The sequence below is a fragment of the Triturus cristatus genome, chromosome 2_1 (assembly GCF_964204655.1).
Source record: "Triturus cristatus chromosome 2_1, aTriCri1.1, whole genome shotgun sequence".
Taxonomy (NCBI): Eukaryota; Metazoa; Chordata; class Amphibia; order Caudata; family Salamandridae; genus Triturus; species Triturus cristatus.
Genome location: NC_140581.1, coordinates 1033984499 through 1034005930, shown reverse-complemented (window position 1 = coordinate 1034005930; position 21432 = coordinate 1033984499). Strand labels below are relative to the sequence as shown.

Genomic DNA, 21432 nt, shown 5'->3' with positions numbered 1-21432 from the left:
TGTCTCCTCCGGTGTGATGCCAAGATATCCCTCCCAAAATATCATTTGACACACAAATCTTGTCCTAAATATTGCCTACAAGGATGTCACCCCCACTGGAGTTAATAATAGGACATTTTCAATCGGAGATGTTTGTTTTAAAAGATAATGTCAAACGATATGACATACAACTCTCATGTAGGCAAAGTCTACAACTATGTACAATACAGGTCTTAAGGACGTTATAGACTTTATGATTTAATTTTATAAGCGATCCTATATATGCATAGATGTGTGGTATAGATTTCGTAGGAACAGCCCACAATGAAGTTCTACATTAATAAATCAGTTGCCATGGGTAAATTAAAAGGTAAATTTAGATGTTTTATACTGAAACCGAGTTAACTTGTGGGCTGGAATGAGAGAGAACAATTTACAGAACTTTGGAAATAGAAGCTGATTAGAGGACTGAAATGCCGTGTTCAAAGTTTATATGTTATTACCTACTGCCCCCTCGTGGTCAGACTTCAGATGTGAGTGAGGATATTGTATTCTTCCCTTCTCTGGTTTCATTCGAACTGATCATTCTGCACAATAACGGCAGGATAAAAGTGCACTCAAACATGCATTATAAGGAAATTGCAGTTCACCAAAGAGAAGAGCGTGCAAATAAATGGGGCATATGTAACTTGCAATATCCTATCATACAGTATGCGTCTACCACACAGTAGACGGCTTTTTAGCCCTATAGAAGAGATGTTCTGGTTCCATTTGTAGAGTAAATTGGGAAATATGTAGTGCGAAATTAAAACACACCGATATTCAGCTAGTCATTTGCTGTAAAAATATAATGTCACTTTTTAAAAACTCATAGGTCAGAATGTATGGCATCAAGCGGATAGATTCCTGCTTTCAGTTACTGACCTCAGAAGTAATATTAATTAACATACTGCAGCAAACATCTCTTTCTTAATGACTGCTGTGGAACCTAGGTAAGAATGACAAAGGGTAGTTCCTTAGTTATTGTTTAAACTTTGCTGTATTTATGCTCTGTGGCCTACTTTTCACACTGTCTGCTGACTGGCAACAGGCATTGTAACATCACAACTCAAATATATTAACTGAGTACAGTAAAGTGGCTATTACATTTTCTTATTACAGGTGACTAGAGATGTCGCAGCTGGACTGCTATAAGAAAATTAGAGACGGGTTTTATAGACATTTAAACTGCTGGTTTACCCACAAATCACCTCTCCCTCCTTCGAAGCAGGTATACTCACTGCCACCCGATGCCAGCAAACCTTGCCGCACGAGAAACTCTCAAACGTAAACGACGAAAAACTCACATAAATGTCCGTGGAGTTACGGTACTAGCTGCTGCACAGAACTGCTCTGGGAGCCTCCGTAGAATTTATCGATACATCCTTTTATTTCTTCATTATCAGAAAGACGCACATGTATGCACACTGGGCAAGGCGTAATCAGCTATCGAAAAACATATTAGCAGTGATAATGTTGATGCACGTATTTTCAACAGAATTACCTAAATAAATATCTCTATTATTGTAATGAATGGAAAAATTCACAGAGCATACATTGGAAATCATTTTCAAGTGAAATTGATATATTTTTCTGCTCGCCCGTTCACACACATCCACCTGTGGATGTGGGAATCACATCACTGATGGTGGGATGTGGATTTGGGGGATGCCGTCTCATCAGCCGTCGATCAACAACTCTCTTTGTAGGATCAACGGCCGCTCTCTCTCTCCGATGCTGCGGAAATGCAAAAACACTGCAAATCCTGTCTTCCGGGCCCCTTTCACCAGAAGTGAAACAACCGTAAATGTTTCAGGCCTTTGCAACAAGAATAGCTTTATTTACAACCTTTGTAACATAAATGCCATATTCGATTAGTATGTTGATTACAATCTAGTATAAACAGTTACAATCACATGGAATTCTTAATTAATCCTTTGCAACATTGGACGTGACATATCAGGTGTTAAAACATTGGAATGTTTAGAGCGCCATTGAAGACAATGTAGTAGTTCAGGGCCACAAATGACTGGTATAGACCTTCTACGCCAACATTCCAACGTTTGTGTTTCGGTTTCTCCCTTGTTTTTTTTTTTGTTTTTTTTGAAACCGTTTATTACAAAACACATAAAAATATACAAAGATGGGCCTAAAACCTTCCGGCCGGCCGCTAGTAAACAGAAGGAGCATATGATACACATTGTAGAGCGTGCATTGCGGCTGAGGAAGAAGCACAGGAGTTAGTAGCGTTGATAGCAACCCCATCCGGACCACACTATACGGTTTCATTTTAAACTGAAAGAACAACCAAAAGAACAAACCCACAAGGCAATCCACAGTCAGAAATAGCAGCATGTGCTCCCCTAGAAGGGGGACCCTACCAGTCCATGGGAGTATCAAGAAGGGGAGGAAATCAAGATAGGGCTGGGTAAACTCAATGCCCGGAGCAACGGAAGAGGGATCAGCTAGGGGGATGGGGCCGGCGACCGATTGGGCAATAACGGCGGAGCACAAATCCCCCCGCGGTAGGCGTTCCAGGGGCCCCATACTTTCACCCATGTCCCAGGCTTACCTCTCGCCACATACACCACCTTTTCCCGAAACATGCACCAGTCCATATGTTCCTTCCAGGCCGAGACAGTCGGGGACCTCTGGGATCCCCACAGTTGAGCAATATCACGCTTGGCCACCATATATCCCAGAGTCACCCACCACGTCTGTGGCGCCGAGTAGTCCGCAGGTTCCCACACATTCAACAGGCATCTCCTCGCTTCGGGTAGCAGCACCACATGCGTAACCACACGCAGGACCTCATGCACACCACGCCAGAATCGCTCCACCTCCGGGCATTCCCACAGTATATGCAGAAAGGTCCCCAAAGCACCACACCCACGCTTACACAACCCGTCCACAGCATAGCCCATACGCAGGAGCCTTGGCCCCGTCATGTAGACTCTGTGGAGTATCTTGAGCTGGACGAAGCGAAGGTGGGCCGGTATGGCCACCTCTTTCGGGGAGGCCACCGCAGAGGTCCAGTCCTCGTCGTCCAGCTCCAGTCCATCGGCAACCCAAGCCTCGCGAAGGGCAGTCAGCAATCCTGAGCGGTCATTGATTAGTTTTTTGTAGATCAGTGAGATCGTGCTGTCCGGAACATGTCCATCCAGCACTCTATCCTCCAGGGGGGAATACTCCGGGATGGATGCAACGTCCGGGAAGACGGAGCCCAGTGCATGACGGATCTGCAAATACCGAAAGTACTCCCTATCATGCAACTGGAATTCCGTCTGCAGCGTCTCGTACGTTTTGAATCCTCCCCTCGTCCAGAGATCCCCCACTTTACTGATGCCTATCATGTCCCACTTCTCGAAGCCCTTCGAGGTCCACAGGGAGCCCAACCGCTCGGACGCGTATAGTGGTGTTGCCCGGGTCAGACGGTCCTTCCACCCCATCGCCGCATTGGCCGCGTGCCACACACGCACCATGACACGCGTGGGGACGGTCAGCCGCGCGTCGGGCGCGTCGGAGTAGAGCGCTCGATTATAGTCCCCACCCGGGAGTAGCATCTTGTCCATTTCATATGCCGGGTTTAAGGCGGGTCCGTACAGGCCGTGATTAATCGCAGCCAGCTGGGAGGCCCAATAGTACCGTTTGATATCCGGGAGGGCGATCCCTCCGTCATACCATGGGAGCGTCAGCTTTGCCAGGGCGATACGCGGCCTCCCGTCCCAGAACAGGCGGCGCTGTAAACTCTCCACCTCACGGAAGTAGCGCGCTGGGACGAGGTCCATGGTGTTCTGCAAAGCGTACAGGAAACGCGGCAGAGACATCATCTTAAACAACGCCGCCCGGCCGAGCGGCGAAAGCGGCAGGGGCCGCCAGCGTGCGACGTCTACCTTCAGGCGCTGGAGGGGGGGAAGCAAGTTCCGTTCATACCGGGCCTCCGGGTCCAGAGTAATGAAGACACCCAGGTACCGAAATCCCTGCGGGGCGATCTGGATCGGACAGCCCCGCGGGAAAATAGGAGCCTCCCCAGAGAGAACATACACGCACGATTTAGCCCAGTTGATGACAAGACCGGAGTTACGACCAAATGAATGTAAAACATCAACCAGTACTATCAGTGATTTACGTGGGGAAGCTAGGTACAGAAGGATGTCATCAGCGTATAGGGATACGCGGTCCTCATACTCGGGGGTCCAACGGAGACCACGGATGGAAGGCTCCCACCGCAGCCACTCCGCCAGGGGCTCCAAGGCAAGCGCAAAAAGGAGCAGCGATAAGGGGCAGCACTGTCGCGTGCCCCGGCCCAACTCAAACGGAGCCGATACTCTACCGTTCACCACCACCTGCGCCAATGGGCCCGAATACAGCAATTTGACCCAACTGATGAAGCCTGCGCCAAAGCCAAACTTCGCAAGCATCGCCCAGATGTATGGCCACTCAAGCGTGTCAAACGCCATAGTGGCGTCCAAGGACGCCAAAATGGCCGGCTCACGTATGTGCTGAACATGTGCGAGTACCCCATGCAAACGCCGCAAGTTAAGGGCCGTGTTACGCTGGGGAATAAAGCCGGACTGATCCTGGTGAACCAGTTCGCCCACCACGCCGACCAGCCGATTGGCCAGGACCTTGGCGAGAATTTTGGGCTCCGCGTTCAGTAGCGAAATGGGCCGATAGGATGTAACCCGGTCCCGAGGTCTCCCCTCCTTGTGGATAACCACGATTGTAGCCAGACGCTGGTCCAGCGGGAGGGAGCCCACCGAGTGGGCTTCCAGGAACATCGATCGGAGATGTGGTGCTAGCGTATCCGGTCGCAACTTGTACAACTCGATGGGGAGACCATTAGGACCCATGGCCTTGCCGGAAGCGACCGAGCGTATGGCGAGGGCGATTTCGTCGGAGGTTGGAGGGGCGTCCAACGACACTCTGTCCTCCTCCGAAAGGGAAGGCAGTGCGATATCCCTGAGCAAGGCACGGGAGTCCTCTTCAGAGCGGGAAGACACCGGGGAATAGACCCCACGGAAATAATCCGCGAAGCAGGAGACAATTTCTTCCGGCTCAGTCACACACACACCGTCCGTCGTCTCAATTAGCAGGACTACACGACTCGCTCTCTCCTTTTTGTCCAGCCACGCAATCAATTTACCAGCCTTATCACCCACATCATACAGTCTCCCCTGTTGCTCTCTACTGAGGCCCCTGGCCGCCTCCGTGACGAGGGCCCTATAGGCCGCTTGCTTGAGTTGGAGAACATGTAATACGGCATCCGTCACCCCACATTCTAGATTACCCTCCAACTCGGCTATCTCAGCTTCCACCCGGGTCACCTCCTCCCGCTCGCGCCCCCGGGTGTGGGAGATAAGGGACAGGGCCTCTCCTCGTAGTACTGTCTTGAATGCCTCCCACAGTGAGACAGCCGAGGGCACGGACACCACATTCTCGTCAAAATAGCGCTGGAGGGATTTAATCAATTCAGCGCGAATGGTGGGGTCGCGCAGGTACCAGGGGTTGATCGGGACCACCCTACCCTCACCCCTCGGAAAAAGATCCAGGTGTAACAGGAGCGGGGAATGGTCCGAGATACCCCGTGCCAAATGGCGCACCTCTCCCACCCTCCCAACATAGGCCGCCGGGACCAGGACATAATCTAGTCGTGAGAGACTACCATGGGCCCCCGAATGGAAGGTATACTGTAGCTGCGTGGGATGTTTTAAACGCCAGCAGTCCACCAACCCCAAAGTGTCCAATAGACCAGGAAGCCACGCTTAGGCCCGGGGGAGGTCCCTAGGGGGGTGACGATCCACAGTACCGGAAACCACCGCATTAAAATCCCCCCCGGAAGGCCAAGGAGGAGGCGCCCCAGGTCCGCAAAGGTAGTCGACTGCAGCCCCGGCGGGACGTACACTGACATAAATACAACCACTTTGCCCTCCATCCTTCCCACCAAGACCGCGTAACGTCCCCTGTCGTCATGGAGCACCTCATCAATCTCCAAAGGGAGCGAGTTCTTAACCATGATGCCCACACCCCTTGAGCCAGACGTGAAGCCCGAATGGGCTACCAAGCGATAGCCACGCCGATTCATGGCGCAGAAGGAATTGCCAATGAGGTGTGTCTCCTGCAGGAAAACTACATCGGGCGAAATTCGCTTCAAAAACTGCAGGACTACCCCTCGTTTTATCCTGTCCCCCAGTCCATTCACGTTCCAGGACAACAGAGTTAATTCCCTACCCCCCATCATAAACAGAAGCCACAGTTTGTCCCCCCGAGAGCACTATTGAGCTAGTACAATGATAATTTTGCCTTGTGGTAAAAAACAAACAACACCCCCCCATCCCTGCCCACCCATCCCAACAAAACTCCCCCCTCCCTGCACCCCTGCATGAGCCCGAACAGCCCCCCCAACGTGCAGTGTGCCTGTCGCCCCATATATATAGTAAAGACTAGCTAAACCCCTTAGAGGAGGAGGGAGAACCCCCAGTAGACCCCACACAACCTCCATAGGAGGGGAAATTATACAAACAGACGCTTAATCGAGAGTGGCATCAGTTTTGTCCAGAGCGAAGTCCAATATTACCCCCTCAATCCCGATCCAGAGTGCCGTCTCCCCCCGCCACCCCCCCCGCCCCCCGGATCACGATCCCCAGACAGAGTGTCCAGCCAGTCTCCGGCCGCTTCGGGACGGTCAAAAAAGTGCGTGCGACCCTCTACCTCCACTCGCAGCTTGGCCGGGAAGAGCATAGCGTATTTAAGGTTCAGGTCCCGAAGACGGCGCTTGACGCCTTGGAAGCTCAGTCTCTGCTTCTGGACCGCTGGGGTGAAATCGGGGTAAAAATTTACCTCCATATTGTCAAGCTTAACCGGCCCATGCAGTCTGGATGCTTGCAGGATAGCGTCTCTGTCCCGAAAGTTGAAGATCCGGGCAATGAGAGGCCGCGGAGGGGCTCCGACCTTCGGCCTTCCCCCGGGAACCCTGTGGGCCCGCTCCACAGCGAAGAATTTGCTCAGCCCCCGTGGCTGGAGATGGGTAGCGATCAGGTCCTCCACAAACAGGTCCGCCGCCGCTTCATCCCGTCCCTCAAGCACCCCAATGATGCGGATGTTGTTCCTCCGGGCCCGACTCTCGGAGTCCTCCAGGCGCCGATCCATAAGCGCGGTCGCATGACCAAGCCGGCGCACCTCTGCCTGTAGTACCGCCACCTCAGTGGTAAGGCCCGATGTGGTGTGGGCCAAAGAATCAACTCGGTCATTGGTCTTGGAAAGATCGGCCCTCACCAGGCCAACATCCACGAGGACCGAGTCAATCTTCTGTGCCAGTGTGTCGAACCGCTGGCCCACCGAGGCCTTCATCTCGGCGATGGCGCCCATGACATCCCGCAGAGTCAGATCCGTGGGGAGGTCCGGGGCATCAGGAGGGCCCTTAGGGGATTTGTGCGGTCCGCCGGGAGATCCCTTCTGGAGGGTGTAGCGGTCCATACTATTGGCCTGAAGGGTGGTGCCACGCCGGGTCGATTTGGTCTTCGCCCGATCTCCATCTTGTTTCGTGGCCATGGCCACCAGTCCCCCGGCCGCACCAGCCACGTCGTGAAGGGCAAGCAATCAGTGCCACAAACTCCGGGGGGGGGCACCCCAGATCAGCGGGATGGGTCACAGCCAGCAGGCAGGCCGAGTCTCCCAGCGAGACCACACCAGCACAAAGAGCCCCGCGACCCAACCCTGCAGAGACGGCAAGGGGGTGCGAAAGCGAAAGCGAAAGTGCGGGGTACGCGACTCGCCAGGCCCGGCCCGCCGCTGTTGATCACTTTGTCACTGGGTCCCCCCTCAGCGCAAATCCGGGGTCTGGCGAGGAGAAGGCCGCAGACTTCAAATGGTGCTTACTCCGGTGTCCGAGGTCCGATTTGAGAACGGGAAACGGGTGCCACCTCAGCTCAGGCTCACCAACACATTCCCCTCATCCAAGACAGGATTAATTCAGGATAGTCGTAGGAGGTCGCGGAGGTCCCCGGGAGCCTCGCACCTACGCGGCCATCTTGGTCGCGCGCTAGGCTCCTCCTCCGGTTTCTCCCTTGTTAATTTAGAACATAATATCCTCAGTGGGTGGAATGTTCTAATGGCATTAAAGCCCTTCTGCCTCAGACTATACCAGTTGTGAAGGGCCTTTTCCTCCATAATAGGCCCTAGCTTAAAACTCTGATTTAGGGTCTTTCACAATCAGTGTAGTATATCCCTCTGCCGGGGACTATAATGCTATATTAAGCAGGATTAGAACATTGGAATGTTGGAAGCTCCATTGAAAACAATGGAGTGCTCCGGGCTTATAATGGCTGGTGTAAGCCCCGAGCTCCAACATTCCAATGTTTCTTTGTTCACAGTTCTGGCTGTGAACAAAGGCTTCAGGGAGCTTGAGGGGATTTGAGTCCCCTCGCGCTCCCTGAAGGCTTCGTTTTATTTGTTAGAACATTCGCCGTCTAGTGGCAGAATGTTCTAATAGCCTTATAGCCCTTCGTAGAAGGGCTATACCAGCTTTTAAAGTCCCTCTGCTTTGTTAAAGTCCCTCGGCTTCAGCTCGAGCCTTTAACGATGCAGCGGGCCTTTAATAGCCGGTATAGCCCGCTACGGCGGGCTATAAGGCTATATTAATTTCCAGTGTTGCTCTAGAACAATTACTTACAATCTCAGAGAATAACGATTGCAGATAAAGGAAATGTCAGATTCCACAGTGTCACTAAAAAGCAGACTGTAGGACAGCCACAAGAAAAAGCATTTCAGAAGTGACAAAAAGTATTACAATAATACAAACCCCTCGGTCATCCAAACATTAGCATCTCAACCACATACCTGTGAATAGCAGCCATTCACATATATATTCAGCCGTGGTCCGTGCAGGTAACAGCGGTGGGGCAGTGGGGCCGAGTGAGGGGTGATTTCGAGGGACGATGCAGAGGGAAAATTAAATAAATCATTAATTTTCCCTCTGCATCGTCCTTCGCAATCCCCCCTCACACGGCCTCACCACTATTCCCTGCACGGACCGCAGCTGTATATATTGTAGGAATATTCTTTGGAATCCAGGAAAAAAGAGAATAGAATGAAAGTTTGAGACAAACAGAATGGAACAATAAAGTGAAAGTGAACGCCCAATTAAGAAGATAGCTCCACAGGTATTCATTCATGCAGACCAGAGTGTTCACAGTAGTGAATACATCGTTTTGACTCCTCCCTCTCATTAGCTCGTTATGTTTCCGATAGGAATACGTTTTGAAGTTCCTTATACACTAAGATTGCTTCGTAATTTTTTCGACTAGGAGATTGTGTTCAAATTATTTCTACAAGGTACACAGAATCACAAAACACATGGGGACTCATTTAGAGTAAAGTGAGGACACCATAAACACTAATCTCAGGGGCGGGTCCTCCAGGTGGGCGGTGGAGCGTCGCACCACTGCGCTCTCGCACTGCGAGAAGCAGAAACATAAAATGGTATTATAAATAACATTTTATGTTTCTGCTTCTCGAAATACGAGAAAGCAGAGGGCAGGGTTTGGTTGGTGGCGGACGGGTGGGCGTTTCTGCTTTAGGCAGGGGAGGCGTGGCTTGCCCACTGTTGTGGGTGCTGACTGTTTGGTCGTCCCCAGTCATGCACATTGTGCATTTTCTCTACGTAGGCTACATGCTGCCTACATAGAGAAAATGGTCTCCCCATAGACGACTGAGGGGTGGGCGTCCTAGCCAATCACAACGCTGCTATTGCAGCATTGTGATTAGCTTAAGGGAGAAGAGGGAGGCTGCCTGCTTCCTGTAAGGCTCAGAGAGAGGAGAGGCGACGCGGGACCGGAGGTGAAGGTAAGTTTAATTTTTCTTTTAAATAACCCCCCGCCCCGTGCAACCCCCCACCCCTTCCCACCCGCGAGTCATGCTGGCCGCAATTGCTACTCATCCCCCATAGTCAGGGCTTCCTCAAGATCTCTGTGCCTTCAACAGAGCTGCAAGTGCAGTGACTCACCTGAACTCAATGAAGTTTTGCTAAGAGGGTGCCATGTTTGACGTGTATCTGATGAGCTCTCATGCCCAGAGCCCGGTCAGTCCCACCATTATAAACCCAGCAATTCCACTGTCTCTAAAGAGAGCGGTAGATCCATCATTTGGCCGTGCAAGTTCACTGAAGATTTGCGACCATGTTCCTGCTCCTCCAAACTACAAATAACCTCCATGGGTTTTTACACCATAAAATGAGATGGACTAGTCCAGCTGTTCACCTTGCTGTATCTTAGTGTTTGTGTAGAGACTAACCTCCTGGGAAGACCCAGGAAGATCTGTACACATTCATTTCATGCTTCGGCCTTTAGGACCCAGAGATCAGGGCAAGTCAAGAGTAGCTGCTGCCAAATCCGTCAATCCGACAAAGGGCAAATGTGGACACTCTATATTACATACAAATATATTAAAGTGACAGCAGAACAACTGTATCTCAGGACACACCGAGTTGTGATTATTAGTACAATATATTTCAAAATTAAATTTATGAATCTCTCCACCGCTTTAATGCCAGGGATGCCTTGGATTGGACTGACATGGAAGAGAGGAGAATCTCTGTATTGTCTGGACTAAAGACTATTCACAACAAATCTTTCTGACGTTGGAGCCAAAATTACAGGTCGGCATCTGAAGCCACTTGTTTTCAAAACAGAAAAAAGTATATAGGGAGAGGAAAGATGCATTTCAACACATTTCCCAAACTGCAGAGCAGCATCTGTCCTGCCTGGAAGCCAGTAAGACAAACACTAACTTGTGACGGGCACATCATTTAGTCCTTGCCAGGGCATCCTGCCATTAGCTCCTTTAGTGGCTCGAACCAGAAGCCATCATCTAACACTCTTCCTGTATAAGAATGACAGCCGTGGGTGATAAAAAATATGAAACCTTATAGCTTACCAACCTCCTTTTGTTAGTAAAGTTAGTTGCTTGATTTGCAAACACTCCTTGCAAAGGCTAGAAAAGATCACAGAAGAAGACACAACTATTGCCTGATTTTGTCACCAGGAACAGCATGGCCTTCCATGCAGCAACCTTGGAGCTACACAACTGATCTGTCTCCTGTGAATATCATAGTATGAAAAGAAGTGAAAAAAAGCCTTTGTGACACCACATCCACTCTATTTGCAGGTGGTTGGAGTTTACATGCACAAATAGTGGGTCTCAAGGGGGGGGGGGGTCTTTGCAGTGCTCCATGAATCCCTCTGTCATTGGTCTTAATGTGGAGGATCACAAGCACACAGTGGTACCAAGCTTTTACTACACTTTCTTGGTAGTAGGACAAGTGTGCCTAAAAACAAAGTTAGAAAGTGCATATTAATCTGAAGGAATAAAACAAAGCTAATTAATTGTGGGGCTCAGTCACAGAGTCTGCGACTTTGTTAGACTCTCTTCGGCACCATAAAAACTACTGACCAAGAACAAACTCCACAATGATCTAAGAACACTTCATCCTACTTTGGTCATTGACGGTGCTTGCTACATTGCCATCATCTTAAGAGTCCTTCGCGAGAAGCTGTCACTCCAATCAGTTAATGGAGAAAATGCATCAAACTCCAAATGTGACCCACTCCTACCTGAGAGAACTTTGCTCCAAGCTAAAATCATCACAAGAACAGACCACAGCCCTCAGTTGTATCAATAAGGAGACTTTGGATGGTGTTTCGGCCTCTGAGTGGAGGTCTTCAAACTGGGAGACCTTTCTTAAACTTAAGTCCTCTCCGGAGGGGCTGTTGAGCTGATTCAAAGAAATTGAGAATTGATGAGGCTTTATTTTCACTCTGCCTCATCGAAAGAGAACTGAGCTTCAGAAAAGAGTTCAATGGTAAGGCCCAATAGCTATAACATGCCAATTAGGTAACTCCTTCAGCCATCATGTCAGGCCCATTTAAACTGCCCATCAACTATTTTCCTGAATATATTTCCACAACTATAGATGTGGATCTGGCTTTTAATTAATTGATTGGTTAATGTGATAAACTGCATTTGGTCCCCCTAACAAAATGTTTGTTTAGGTTCAGAGGGGAGACTTGTTCTGAGCAAAAGAGAACCACGTAGGATTGGCATCTTCTGAGGTCACTCAGTCTGTTCGCCCCTCTTCTCAGTGTAGGCCTCACTACTTACTGTGCGATGCCTTTCTTTCTAATAGGTAAACAAAGCATGAAACACCTTTACGGGCTACTGTTAGACCGCTAGGCAATACATTAACCTTGCCCTGGGTATATGCTTCAGAAATCACAACAACACAAGTGTCCACCCGGATCAGTGGTGAAAAACCAGAAACCTGAATGAATATGATAGGAGGGACGAGTAAGACAAAAAAGGAAAGAAAGGGTATAGGTAAAGAAAGGGTATAGGTAGCTAGTAGCATAAAGCTATCTCTGTATCCAATTTTCCACTGAATGGGGAAGTGTGAAAACATCTAACAGGAAGCAGGGACTCATGGAAATGGTGAAACAGGGACCTGGGGACCATATTACGCATTGTACCCCAGGGGCGCAATGGGCGTGTGCGCCTGCTTCGTGCGCCCCTAGGTCACTGTGGTATTACAGAGGAAGCTTCAGATGCTTGTGCACCCCCTTTTGTAATACTGATAGCACTGGTGCACGTGTAGTGCCAGTGCTATCTTCAGAGGGCATTCCCTCATTTGTATATTGGCGTGGCCACATGCAAATGTCGAAATCACTTTGCGCTGTATTATCTATGTGGGCACAGAGACAAACAGGCCCTTAGGAGTGGCACTGACATTGCCTGACAAAAAGAGAACTCTTTGGCAATGCGCCTCCTTGAGCCAGACATTAGCAGGTGGCAAAGGTATCCCATGGGCCCGCAGACATCTACCTGCAGGCAGGTGCAGTACCTCACTGCAGCTGCCTGCAAGGGGATCTCTCTCATCCTTAAAGTGCAGACGGCATGCCACCTGCACTGTGAAACATGGAGCATCTTGTAAACAGCTGCTCCATATGTCACTGAATGTGCTGACTGCATGGCAGGAGCAGGGTCATGGTTGCCCTGAAGGCAGCACATTTATTGTAATAGGTCACACTGTTCCTGTTTGAGACTCGTGTACCAGTTTAGAGGCGGGCCATGGCACAAACAGGAAAAGTGCATCCTACCCGTAATATAGACCTAGATGGAGGAGACTAGGGTTCTCAATATGAAAAATAGGTTTTTGAGACTCATGTAGTGCCCCACCAAGCCTATCAGGTTGCCTAATAAAAAATGAATGGTTGCGACCTCTGTATATTAAGAGGATAAGAGAGCTAGTGACGAATGCCTGGAGCACACAATCTTAAAGAAACCAATAATGGATCAGCTGTTACTGTTGTTACTTAGGCTGTGCACCAATAAAGAAAGCTTCCAAAAATGAATAAAAGTAACGTAAGTGTGTGTGTGTGTGTGTGTGTGTGTGTGTATACAGCATGGAGAGGTGCTTAAAGTATAACATTACAAATAAACAGCCAACTCCACTGGAAAGCCTTTAGTTGTGAAAAGCTAGCAACATGAGATGTCAGACAAATATCTGAGCTGGTGTATGAGAAGCCAGAAGAGGGAAACCCAAGCAAGTGTTAGAATGTGGAAGATACCACTCCAGTGCCATAGCCAGGTAATTAGACCAATGAAGAACCAATAAATAGACCTAAACCATCCACCTCCATATCCTGGTTAGATAAAAATATACCTAGGAGAGGCAAATAGTCAGTTGTCTGAGGTCAGTACAAAGACAACAAGGGGCAGATTTACAAGCCCCATGCGAGACATTTACGCCACCGTTGCGTCACTTCTGTGACGCAGCGGTGGCGTAAACCATGCGCCATGTTGCGCCTTATTTACAACGTGACGCATCTAGGGAGATGCGTCACGTTGTAAAGCCCTGCGCCACATTAAACCTGCGTCAGGTTTAATGTATGCAGGGTGGGCATTCCGTCGGAAAAAGCCTCGGAAAAGTGACGCAGTGAAATCTACAAGATTTCACTGAGTCACTTTTCCGACGCTGCTGCGTCAAAACCCTGCGCCTGAAGCAGGCGTAAGGCATGACGCATCATGTTCGGTATGGGCAGCCCCTGAGCATTGCTGGAGTTGCGTCGTGCTTGCGACACGACTCCAGCAATGCGCCGCCCTTATGCCATCAGATGCGTCACGCATCTGTTTATCCTTGCACCATGATGCGCTGCATTGTAAATGCGGCGCATCTGTGGTGGTGCAAGGGTAAACTTGTGTGACGCATCTTTCCTGGCGCATCCCTGCTGATTTGCAGGGATGCGCCAGGAAACATAAATCTGCCCCTAAGGGCATTCTCCAACCAAGGGAATATCAAAACAGAGAGCAGAAACTATGGTAGAAGAACATTATCACAAGATAGTGACATATTTTCAATGAGGGATAGGGGTCAGATAGACACTTCTGATAAAAAAAACATTGTGAAGGATACAAAAACCTAAGAAAATTAGGGCCAACTGAGTTTGGGAGTGGTTTCACCAGCAATGGTATCACGAGCAAGATTAGAAGATTCCATACTTTTGGTGTTACAGGTCTACCAAGGGCCCTGACCTCGTCTTTTACTGCTTGTTGGGGAAAACATCTTTGTAAATAAAATGGCGCATATCTGAATGGTGCACCCTTGGGTAAGAGATTGGATTAGAGATTGGAAAACAAATAGGTTAATTGATTAGCATCTCATTGGAGAGTGAGATCTCCCTCCAATCTCCAATACTGCCCATGTTTATCTGAGGAGACTTCTTGTCCCTTCTGAGATGGAGAGATAGGAGATGCTCAACTCTTTCCCTTCACAAAGATAGCTGGTATACCCAAAAAAAGAGAAGAAAAACAACTCTAGAATCTGTAGTTGGTAAACACAAATCATCCCCTTACCTGTGCCCCATTTTGGTACCTCTGGAGTACACCAAACACAGATAATTCAAAACAAAATAATGTCTAACTGCTGCCAGCATAAGACAAGCATCCCCAGTGTGTGGCATTCACAAGCGTTTAACCATCTGGGATTTGAGTAGCCCAACATTGCATTCTGCACAAGACTCACTCTACTTTTGTTTCTGTGGTGCAGTCCTAGACTGCTAACACCAAAACTTTAGAAAAAACACATATACTTTTCTCAAGGCCTGGCATGGTGGACCACGGAAGGGCATTCCCAGACATGGGTCCTGTGCTCACCATGCCACTGGAGTCAGGCTAGCCTGGCTGGTGAGGAGTGATACCCCGAGACCGGTTTGACATTGCTCAACCTTCCGTCCATCCATTGTTCTTTTTACACGCTGGGCCAGGGAGACAGAATTTTGTAGGCAACATTTTCCAGTGATAAGAATAGAATCCAGGACCCATGGATAGCCAGATGAGGACCCCAACCCAGCAGAGGTTTTGTCAGTTAGACAAATCAGGAAGTTGCAAAAGAATGAATGACTTGTACTTGAAATAATGCATTGTCCTGAGGTAAAACATTTTTATTTTTCACTTATAAAGGGGTGTGTGTGTGTGTGTGTGTGTGTGTGTGTTTATGTGTGTGTGGGTAGGGTGTGTGTGTGTTTGCATTTATGCAGGATATCTGCCTCGTGATGTATTCGGACTCAGTATCACATGGTTTTGAGGTACACCAAAATGCTCAAGCATCGAGACCTCTCACACATTTGAGCCACCAAAGAGGACTGGTTGACATCAAGCAACTACTTGGAAGGTGAAAGGGCTGGGCCCATTAGTTCTAGACCTTTTCTAGAGACACACTCCAATGGTTCTTTTTAGCAGCATGAAAGTGTAAAGGGGTGAAGAAATCGTTAATACACAATCAATTGGGCAATACCTTTTCCTGATACATAATAAACAATGGACACTCCAAGAAAGTTAGTTAGATTTACTAGGAAGCCAAAAATAACTCAACATATATGCCTCTCAAAACGAGGGTGAAGAAATACAGAGGAAACAGCTGAAGCCAAATCTATGCACCCAGTTAAACGGTGCAACATGAACAAGACTATTAGCTCAAGAAGTAGGATGCAAGCAATCAAGAAGCAAGAGTTCAAATTTCCCTGCATCGAGGGCTGGTGGATAAGAAGCTTTTAAATCTGTCCCTACGCTATTGTTAAGATGACATCTCTACGTGAATGAGTAAGCATTTTAAATAAGAAGGAAAGGTGTCAGTATGTGGATCATTCCTAAGAAGTCTCTCCACCATCAAATGGGTCAAGCAGCATAAAGCCACTATCGCAAGAGAAGAGCTTGTTCCCTACTTCAAACAATCAGTTATCCGCAGGAAGCTTTCCCATGATGCACAGCTGTCACGTACTTCACAATGGGTACAGTCATGTACGTCCTTTGCAACAATTCGTCCTTGATTCCCATGCCTTCTCCCGTGTGAATCCGACTTCGTTCATTATCACCTCCAAGCCATGTAACTTTAACATTTTCTCTCCTTGCCTAGCTGTAAAACAAAGACATTATTTTTGTTTAAGAATGTTTCTCCACCTACAATGGACAACGTGAAAAAGAACAGCTTCCACAGTGCGCATGAGATTCAGAACATTAATTCTAAAGCGAGAGTTTGCCAGGGGCTTGCATTTCAGACCTATACTTTAGCTAACATAATAATGCATCACTTTAAGCATTATGGATTAGCATAACTCTATTGCATTTCAACTAACACATTTACCAAATTATAGAAATATCATTGCTAAACACATTCAGTACATGAGTAGTGTCAGACTTCACAACACGAGTTCTTCATGTTAACGGTTCCTGCTAGTTACATTCATTCCCTTTGTTAATCCTTCATACTATTGGTCAGTAACCTAAAATATGTCAAGTAGTTATGTTATTACTTTTCACAATTCTAGCACCTCACGTTTTCACAACACAAGATTATATGCAGTGCACATGATTATGATGCACCTCCACAAATGAAATGAGACTTCCGCTCCATCAAAGGAGAAAAATATTTTCAGGAAGGATAATCCTACTTAAGCCGAAGAATGTGAGCTGGCGTAACGGTGACCATACATGGGCTGAAGAAAGGTGCCACCCTCCAAGCAAACCAGAGTTGAGAGGTATGGATTTCCTGTGACACAGAAAGGGCCCTCCCATTCCACATTTAGAGTGCACAAATAGATGGAGTCACTGGGCTAGTCCAGTCCTAATATGTACCTGCTCCTCCTGTCATCACAGTTTCGTGGGGGCTTACTGTCATCGGACAGCCACCACTAGCAGCTGTCAACTCTTCCATCAACAACATGAAAGGTTTAAATGCTAATTGTTTCAATAGAAGGTCCATGATTTTGCTGCCCCCCTGGAAAGAGACTTGGAGACAGTCATATTTCCTATCGACCTTCTTTTACCAAAGGCATTTGACCTTGTAGATCAGTGTGCATGGTCGTATTACAGATGAGATTTGACTTTACAACTGTTCTGACTTTTGGGGACCTACTAGCTGTAATTTATAGAAACTTATATTTTTTCAATTGATGAAATGTCAGAGAGAGTTGGAATCCTGAAAGTTAAACCAGTGTAACCTCTAGGTCTTCCCTTTAAATCCTGGCAGAAGCATCTTACATTTTCGTCCTTCCTGATTGCTAAAATGAGTGCTATTTGTTTGAGTATTAGGAACACATGCAATTAACAACATTATGAAACAAAAAAACTATGGTTTCAAATGCTTGGCTTGGGCTAGCTATTAGTAGAAGAAACACTGCAGTCTTAACAAAGTCATTAGTGCATTTGGTTCCTTAGCATAAATGTAAAAAATGTGAATAGTAGAATAAAGTAAAATACTAATGTACTAAATGATATAATATATACACTTCGAAATTATTTGGAAACAAACATATTTGTCTGCTTGGTTTCTTTGTCTCAATCTAGGTTCAGTCCCCATACTTTGGTTATTATGGTTTTGGAGGACGTCCACCATATATTTCTGAGGAAGTCGAACCAGAGGAAGCTGCCAAAACTGAGGCTGATAGCCCAAAATCAGAACCTGCTGTCAACACAACAACAGCTAACATAAATTCAACAGCAGGAAGCCAACCAGGTCAAGGTGGAGAGCAAGATGCCAATGGCACTAGCATTACAAGCCAAAATATGAATGAAGTCAATTCCCAGAATCCTGAAGTCAACTCAGCAGGGCAAAGTGTGATTTCCCCTACAACTATCCCCGGTGTGAATGTCCCGGTTCAGAGGAGTATCAAGCCTCATCATGAACTTTTTGAGTCAAGCAACAGAATCCTGCCTCCGAATTCTGACCATAATCTTCCTATTGTTCAGAGAAAACAGCCAACAAAAGATGTAAGAACATCAGGGCCTAGAGAATTCCCAGCTTTTTTTCAGATTCAGCCACGTCAAAGAAACAGTAATACTTTTGCTCCGAAAGGCAGTGCAATACATTCGGCAGGCCAACGAGAAAGCATTCAACGGGTCTCTAACCCATACTCAAGCAACACCGGGCCAGCACATTCCAGGTTCAATCCATCTAACTTTGATCGTCTATCTTGTATTCCAAGAAAAGGCTTCTCTGGACAACCTGAAAAGCCAGAATTTCCCAGTAGCAATTTAATAGGTCAGAAAAGAAATTCACCTTTTCAAAGAAATAACATGGCCGGTTACAGGATAAGCATTCCCCAAAGAAGCAATCTCACGCCAAGATTAAACTCCTTCAGGAACAATGACAATTCGCACTTCCAAAGAGAAGAAACTGCTAAAATTCAAAATGCAGAAGAGCAACCATTTCCAGAAGGAATTTTTATAAATCAAAGAAAGGATGCAACAAATGCAGAGGAACAGCCATTAGATGATAATGTAAACAAACGCATTGCTACAGAGAACAACATGGTCAACAGAGAACATTTGCTCTCACCGAGAGCAGGGATCACCATCCAAAGAGAACATTCACTACATCAAGACCTGGATCAAAGACAGCAGGAACCAGCTCCCGGAAACAATAACAGGAACCAAGAAGACAGTGCCAGGGTCCTTGAGCCCAGGCCTCTGTATCCACATAACACATTCCCAATTTCAGTAGACAACCATTTCCATGAGCAGGAAAGAGATTTTTACACAGGAAGTATTCACAATGATCTAATGGGGCGCTCACCTCTTCCCCGTAGTGGTACATGGGAATACACAGGCACTGATCTAAGTCCTTTAGGAAATCATCATAACATGCTACATCTTCAAAACATTCCCTCAGCACAAAGACAAGGAAATTGGCATTATGAAAATGACCCTTTTGGCCAGGCAGATGATATGTTTTTCCCTGATCGTCATTCTTGGGATCACAGGAGGAACTATCAAGCATTTGAAGTGAGCCAGTCAAAACAAGATAAGTATAATAAATATTCTTCTTACAAAGAAGAAAATCCAATGCATCCATACGAAGGAGAATCACAAAACTATAACCCACATAAAGGAGAATATTCAATTTATTCTTCAAGTCCAGGTGAAAATCAAAACAATCCCTCATACAAAGGAGAAAATACAAAGTACCCATCCTACACAGTAGAAAATCAAAACTATTCCCCATATGGGCCGGGGAATACAAACTATAGCCCCTATAATGAAGAAAATGTTGAATTTTCCACATACAGAGAAGCAAACTCAAAGTACACCCCTTACAACCCGCCAGAGCAGCAGGGAAATGTGTATTATCCTGTGGACAGGTTATACAACGAAGGAGAACATTCCCCGTATGATGAACTCCTGCCATGGAATCAAGGCAATCGTTCCCCAGTTATCAATCTTGAGCCACCACGAAATGAGGTAAACTTACCTTATCCTTCAAATGGTCCTATAAGGAATACATATAGTCATCAGATCAATCTGTATCAAGATGCTAAACCATGGGATCCAAAGGATAATGATCTGGTGTATGGCAAGGAGCATACAAGGAACTATGAAAACACAAGGTACCATTCTGGTGCTCCATTTGTTCAAAGGGAAACATTACTTTATCCTACAGGAAACTCCTGGGATTCAGGCAACCCTATCCCTGGTCACAGGGTCTCAAAAAATCATGCAGAGACACAGTTATGGGGCGATAATGTAGATAAACACATAAGAGGTCAAACAGAAACCTCTCCACAACCTGGAGGGTTTCCAGCGGACCAGAGGAGAGCCCCGTCTCATTCCAAGGGGGGCATGCGGAGCTATGGAGAACAAATTGCAGGATTTAGTTCTCTAGAGCAGAGATATCGTGGCAAGACTGTGTCTGGTTCAGGAGGCAACGCAATGGTCTACAGCGAAGGTGCAGGAGACCCTTCATTGGATACATTATGCTGCAAAGGCAACTCTCTAGTCAAAAGCGAAAATACATTTCCAAAAAATTATGACTCTCCATATATCAATCTGCCCCTGTGGGAAAAACAAGAGCATGTCTCTTATCAAGGGAACAGCCATTCAAAGCATGTCAGGCACGTGGGCGACACCCGTGAAATTGGGGCTAGTCAAGGAAACAACACTTCCTTGCCTGAAGGGCAAATGATTGGCATGCAAGAAATGGTTTTGCCTCTTAAAGTAGAAAAGCTAACCAAACAAGGGGTCGGGGCATTACGAAGGGATGAAAATTCAACAAATACTGAAACTGGTGAAACTAAGCTGGAAAGTGGATATTTTCCAGGGCAGAAAATTGGCAGCGATGTGCACAATGCTACTGCTCAACGGCTTCAGGAAAACAAGCTTGCCAGGAGAAACAAGGTGATTATCTCTATTACCAGAAAGGTTTGTGCAGGTCCTGCTAATGCTCGACATGACGTCAGTAGAGGAGCATCCCCTGAAGGAAACAAAAATAAATATGTAAGTACCAACAATTATATGAAACAATTATCCAAGCAGAACTTACGAAGGGTGCCATGCTTCAAAGGCAAGTCAAGTTCTATGTCAATTGGTAACAAAAATACTTCAGCTCTTGATCCAATGGTAAACCCCTTGCCTTCTGAACAGGCACTACCCACAGGAAAGCCAACAGTGAGGCCAACTTCAACAACAAGGGAGAACATCCTTCCAACTCTGGTAAAACAGGATATTCCTCCTTCCAGCAACCCACTTTATGGAAAAATACCACAGGCAAAGGAAAGGACATCAGACTATAGAGCAAGCAAAATGTATCCATGAACTGAGCTTGCAAACAAGAAGTATCCAATCATAAAACAATAAATGACCAATAAAATTTGCTGACAGTGCAAGGGCAGAGCTAATAGTCATAAATGAAGCTTAGCATTAGTCGCAAACAATTTGTAATTAAGTAGATCTAATGTTTTACTGAGATTTAAGAAGTTTATGTTGATGTGTATCGCTTACAGTGCTCCATATTAGTCCTAAAGGACCATAGTATGCATGAGAGACAGTCTCCTAGGGCACATCACCTAAAGGCTGCACTTTCTGAGAAAGCCT

At 47.0% G+C, this 21432-nt stretch overlaps 1 protein-coding gene across 1 annotated transcript in view; it reads left to right on the top strand.

The window, feature by feature from the left end:
- ENAM (enamelin) overlaps positions 1-21153 on the top strand; it is a 100670-nt gene extending 79517 nt beyond the window's left edge. Inside the window, exon 5 of the mRNA XM_085640483.1 lies at positions 17911-21153. Coding sequence (XP_085496609.1) covers positions 17911-21153 — 3243 coding nt within the window. The remainder of the gene's footprint in view (positions 1-17910) is intronic.
- The last annotated feature ends 279 nt before the right edge of the window (positions 21154-21432 follow it).